General features: G+C 40.8%; 2 protein-coding genes across 2 annotated transcripts in view; both read right to left on the bottom strand.

Annotated features, from left to right (window-relative positions):
• The window catches only part of CCNA2 (cyclin A2), a 6,008-nt gene extending 4,925 nt beyond the window's left edge, over positions 1-1,083 (bottom strand). The window contains exon 1 of the mRNA XM_007464839.1: positions 610-1,083. Coding sequence (XP_007464901.1) covers positions 610-822 — 213 coding nt within the window. The 5' untranslated portion in view covers positions 823-1,083. The remainder of the gene's footprint in view (positions 1-609) is intronic.
• Positions 1,084-3,889: 2,806 nt separating this feature from the next.
• Positions 3,890-6,319, bottom strand: part of BBS7 (Bardet-Biedl syndrome 7) — a 46,258-nt gene continuing 43,828 nt past the window's right edge. The window contains 1 exon segment of the mRNA XM_007464838.1: positions 3,890-4,023. Within this exon segment, the coding sequence (XP_007464900.1) occupies positions 3,890-4,023 (134 nt within the window).

Below are 6,319 nucleotides of genomic sequence, written 5' to 3'. Positions count from 1 at the left end.
CATTCCTGCAAGGGTTTTAGAGTCAGATTAAGTGGAATTGGGCAAAACTAATCAAGGCCACGAGATGGGTGGAGTGGCAGGGCGAAAAATGCCAAATTTAGGAGAGATGGCAAAAAAGTGGTTTACCTCTTTCGCCCCAGGGTGGAGCAACAGAGCAAATTCGGTAAGATGGCGGAATTGACCAAAAGCAAAGTATTTTTTATACTCTTTCCTAAAGCAGAGGTAATCTCTTAACCGTATGGGGAGGATGAAGGAAGTCCGAGCAGTGCCTGGGGCTTAAAAGCAGAGAGAAAGGCGTGGAGGCGGGCAAAGACCATACTCATGTTGTAGGGCTTGGTTTGACTTCGTTATCTATAGAAAAATACTCCCAATGGAGGAGAGCGGGCAGGCAGCACAAACGCAGAGTGCTGGCAGGGAGGGTAATGGGAAAAACTAATGGGAGTAATGTGGCATCCTACAATCCAGAAAAACCAGGGATCAAGGGACTCCAGATCCTGGCTTCCCGCGAAAAGGCCAGGGGATGCTTTCTCGCCACTCTCCTCTGCCGGCTAAACCCATGCAAAACTCCCGCTCGACCCACCCTCCTGCAGATACGGCTCACTGCTTTACCCGTCGCGTCTTAGGCCTCTGCTGCGGCGCTGGTCCCCGCGAGTTCCCGGCCTTCAGTACCGCCAGCCCAGCGCGGGTCCGGGACTGCTGGGTGGGCGCCGCCTTCTCGGGGTTGATGTTCTCCTGGTCCTCCTGGAGCGCCGTCTGCTGCAATGTTAACAGCGCCGAGCCTGCCTCGCGGGCCGCAGGCCCGGGCGCGGAGCTGCCCAACATCACTGCTCCCGGGGGCGCGGCGGGATCAGCCTGCGGCGCCAAGCAGCGTGCACTGCGTCCCGCCGACCAGCCTAGGTACACTCCAGCTGTACCCGCCCGCCGCAGCTCGGGCCAGCCTACCCACCCGCTGGCCCGCTCGGGATCGTGTACGACCGAGGAGGTTGCGAAAGGCGGAGACAGGCACTGCCGGGCGTGGAGGGCCAAGGACGCCCCCGAAATGAAGCGAGCAGCCCGCCGGAGCGGCGGCTGTTCATGCAGTTCAAGTATCCCGCGACTATTGAAATGGGCCAATGAAAAGAGCCGAGGCTCGTGACGTCACTCGGAGCGACGCGGTCGCAGGCGAGTGAAGGCAGCTGCGAAGGCAACCGAGCAGGGGCGGAGCGGGGCGAAGAGATGTCGAACGGCGGCAGGAGGAAGTACGCGCGCCCGGCGGGGAGGCGGGGCCTAAGTCTACTGTGACTTTAAATAGGGCCGCTAGGCGGTCCCTGTCTCGGGGCAGGGGCTGTCTCTAGGATAAACTGAATTAAACTTTAGCAATTAGTAGCGGGCCGCCCAGGCCTTCTGCCCTAGGACCTCCAGCAGTTAGCTTGACTGACTAGTTTCTCAAGGTCTAAAATCTGATCCGGCCACATACTGGCCTGGTGGTCTTGTTCAAGTTATTCAGTGTCTCCAATTCTCAATTTTCCTATCTGTTAATTGGGAATAATATCTACGCGTTATACAGTTGCCGTTAGTATTAAATAACGTGCATAAATCATTTAACACGCTGCTTATGTGACTGATATAATATTGAAAGACTATAATGTCATCTTACTATTTAGGTGTTTCTTCACAGTCTTATGCTTTTTATTTTTCCTAATGAAGATGCAATTAAAGTGCCACTTTGAACTACTGTTGATATATGTAACAAACAGTAATGTACTACAAGAAATTCAACTAGACAGTCATTAATTTTTATCTCTTTTTTTTCCCCAAGGTGTGGCAGCCGACAAAAAGCACGGAGTAAAATTCTAGTGACCTAGATATAATTATGTGTTCCATTTATAAATGAAGGTTGTTTAAACATAGTAAAAACAATATGACCTTATAAAAGTAAAACTCTCTTAGCAATATGTGCCTTTAACAAATTTTCACATTTAATATACAACAAGGATTGCACATAACTTATAAATATAATGGTATATAATTAAGAAGCACTGTTGTTTTCCAACAAATTCATAAGTGTGCCCTTCTTGAAAACACACAGAATAGTTTATTTTCTATTGTAATCCTTATGCTATTTTAAACAACCTTTAAGTACAATATTCACCTGAATATGAATAAAATATGAATTAAGATTAATGACTTCCATAGCCTTAAAGTCGTATTTCCCTCCATTTATGATAAAAAAGAAATCAGTGGATATTAGTGCAGGAAAATCTAAGAAGCTGTCACTATTTCGACACTATTCACATGTAGTATACTTGTATAGCCCTACTGGTTACAGCACATCAAGTTAAGATCCCCCCAATCTGTGCAAATTCTGATTTCCCTGGCCAACTCAAGTATTTTACAAACTGAGCATGGGTCACAAAACATTACCAAGCAACAGCAAAATCAATTGTAAATCAATCTCAATTCCTAAAAAAAAATTTATGTTATTTCCCCTGGTTGACAACATACATAGTAACCAGAACGCAATCCAGGCACCAGAACTTGGGTTCCACCTTTACAAAATAATAGCATGTCCTCTTAAACACTTAACCTCACTGAGAATCAGTTTTCTTACATGATTTGACAAAATAATCAATATATGTTGTCAAGATCAAATGAGGAGGGACTTCCCTGGTGGCACAGTGGTTAAGAATCCGCCTGCCAATGCAGGGGACACGGGTTCGATCCCTGGTCCAGGAAGATCCCACATGCCGCGGAGCAACTAAGCTCCTGCGCCACAACTACTGAGCCTGCACTCTAGAGCCGGTGAACCACAACTACTGAAGTTTGCATGCCTAAAGCCCGTGCTCTGCAACAAGAGAAGCCACCACAATGAGAAGCCCTCTCACCACAGTAAAGAGAAAGTCCGCACACAGCAGTGAAGACCCAACACAGCCAAAAAAATATTAATTAATTTAAAAAAATAATAATTAGCCAAAAAGAAAAGAAAAAAGATCAAATGAGGTAACATATGTAAATACATTTTGAAAACTGTAAAGCAGTTTATACATATGTGTGTTAGCTTATTAAATATTTGAATATATTTTTATTTTCCAAATAATAGTTCTCGATTATTATAAACATTATAATTATTATAAAATAATTATTTTATACGATGATTATTATAAAACATCCACTTGAAAGAAATTCATTAAAATCCCTTATAATCATTCCACTTGTTTTAAAAATAAAAATTCTCTTTATTTTTAAAAAGTTCCATTTGTCCTCTCTCCCTCTCTCTCTCTCTCTCTCTCTCCCTCTCTCTCTCTTACTCCTCTTCCTCTTCCGCTTTCTCTGCTATGTGAGGACACAACAAGAAAGCAACCATCTGCAAGCCAAGAAGAGAGCTCTCACCAGAGCCCAACCACGCTGGCACCTTGACCCCAGACTTCCAGCCTCTAGAACTTACGCGGACCTCTCACTGCCGTGGCCTCTCCCCCTGCGGAGCGCAGGCTCCGGACGCGCAGGCCCAGCGGCCATGGCTCACGGGCCCAGCCGCTCCGCGACACGTGGGACCCTCACGGACGGGGGCACGAACCTGAGTCCCCTGCATTGGCAGGCAGAGTATCAACCACTGCGCCACCAGGGAAGCCCTGAATGCGGATCTTGATGTTTGAATATGTTTTAACCTTGCACGATGTCTATACTAACAATGTATGCGTTGTTTGATAAATAAATATTTTAAAAATTTTTTTAAAAAGTTCCATTTGTCAAAAAAAATAGAAGCATTACTAAAAAAAAGTCATAACATATATTTTTAGATAATATTAAAAAACGCACTTGAAATAAAAGTATATACATTTAGCTTGCAAATCTATTTTAACATTTTTCATTTAAACATACAACTTCTTTGGAAGTTTACCTTATTTATATTTCATGCAGCATCAAAGAAAGCAATCAATGCATTTTGGTCATAACTGTCCAGAATCTCCAGTAAAAGAGGCACTTTGGTTTTTACATTGGTGCCTTTGAATTTGAACTTATCTATGAAAAGATCGGTGATCATGCCTATAAAGAAAAAAATGTTAATTTTCTGTCATTGATTAATTCTATTAATGACACATTATTTAATGAAAGTAAGCGACTGCTTGAGAATCTATTTCTAAGCACCTGTAATTCCATTATTTAAAACAGAAATCTGAAAGGATTGATGCATTAAAAAATATTTGGGAGGGATTTTAAGGCAAGTTTCAAAATATAAATCATTTGGCTAATAACCCTCTTAACAATTGGCTATAAGCTATTAATTCAGACAATCAACTGCTGGCCAGTTTTGAACTGCTATTGGTATATATAAAATTACAACAAGTGGGTTTTTTTTTTTCCCACCAGGCTGACCATTTTGACATAGTGTAGACATATTCTGTTCATAACAGCTTTATCTGAATTAAAATATCCCATCTATATGTTGACCATCCTTAGGATTTGACTAGAAGGCAAATATTTCTAGTTTCAAAGATCTGGGCAAATTATTTCACCTTTGAGTTTTTGCATATATATAGTGGGAATAATTCAAGCTATCAATCTTTTATCCAAAACTCTTGATGCAACATGTGTTTCAGAATTTTTCACATTTTAGGAAGATAATAAAAGGAATATACCATAATATACCATATATATGGCATAATACCCGTGGAAAATGAGTGGCAGCATCTGATAACAAAACATAACATTTCTGCAACAAAATATATGAATATTCATACTAAGTGGAATTAAAAAAACTATAAATAACCTCGTATCAGTTTAAGTGAGGTTTTGTCATTAATTCAGATCAAGTCAGATTTATTGCCAAATGATTTATGAACAAAGTTTTTGATCTCAAAGCTCTCTGGACTGTGGAATTGGTGATAAGATATGGTGGTTCTGCACCACCCATCTTCTAAGTTGTAATGGGGATAAAAGATCATGTGTTTGCCACATAGTAAATATTAAGATATTAGATATTATTGTTACCGTTTATGAGCAAGTCTCTGGGCATAAAATAAATTCATTAGGTAGATCTTAAGGATCAATATGGACTGATGATACCAATTGACTCTATAGAAGACTCGGCACAGTGCAAAAAGCTTGCACTTGGGGGCAAGGAGGTTCTAATGAAGGCTTTGCCACCACCTACCTATGTGACAACACATTCTTAAGCTCAGATTTCAGTTTACAGATGTGAAAACCAGAGATAACACTATCTACCTTGCAGAGCTGTTGTAAGGATTAAATATCCCCCCTGATTATAAAGATGTTATAAATAAATAGGCATGCTATGCACAATAGGTCTTACATAAAGATCACAAAAAATGTTTCCTTAAGCTATTCCTTCCTTCCTCCCTCTTGCTCTTGCTTTTTCAATACAACTGTGAAACATTCAACAACTCACCACCAAAGCAGAATGAGTTTTAAATGTACACTGACACAGCACATATATACCCCCTATTAAATTTTGCATAAAGAAAAAATTTTGCATTCCTCCCTCTTGCTCTTGCTTTTTCAATACAACTGTGAAACATTCAACAACTCACCACCAAAGCAGAATGAGTTTTAAATGTACACTGACACAGCACATATATACCCCCTATTAAATTTTGCATAAAGAAAAAATTTTGCATAAAGAAAGCATATTAAAAGCATCAAGGGAAAAACAACAAATAACACACAAGGGAATCCCCATAAGGTTAACAGCTGATCTTTCAGTAGAAACTCTACAAGCCAGAAGGGAGTGGCAGGACATACTGAAAGTGATGAAGGAGAAAAACCTGCAACCAAGATTACGCTACCCAGCAAGGATCTCATTCAGATTTGATGCAGAAATTAAAACCTTTACAGACAAGCAAAAGCTGAGAGAGTTGAGCACCACCAAACCAGCTTTACAACAAATGCTAAAGGAACTTCTCTAGACAAAAACACAAGAGAAGGAAAAGTCCTATAATAACGAACCCAAAACAATTTAGAAAATGGGAATAGGAACATACATATCGATAATTACCTTAAATGTAAATGGACTAAATGCTCCCACCAAAAGACACAGATTGGCTGAATGGATACAAAAACAAGACCCATATATATGCTGTCTACAAGAGACCCACTTCAGACCTAGAGACACATACAGACTGAAAGTAAGGGGATGGAAAAAGATATTCCATGCAAATGGAAACCAAAAGAAAGCTGGAGTAGCAATTCTCATATCAGACAAAATAGACTTTAAAATAAGGACTATCAGAAGAGACAAAGAAGGACACTACATAATGATCAAGGGATCGATCCAAGAAGAAGATATAACAATTGTAAATATTTATGCACCCAACATAGGAGC

The sequence above is a fragment of the Lipotes vexillifer genome, unplaced genomic scaffold (genome assembly GCF_000442215.2).
Source record: "Lipotes vexillifer unplaced genomic scaffold, Lipotes_vexillifer_v1.1 scaffold231, whole genome shotgun sequence".
Taxonomy (NCBI): Eukaryota; Metazoa; Chordata; class Mammalia; order Artiodactyla; family Lipotidae; genus Lipotes; species Lipotes vexillifer.
Note: the sequence above shows the minus strand (reverse complement) of the source record. Positions and strands in the feature narration are given on the sequence as shown.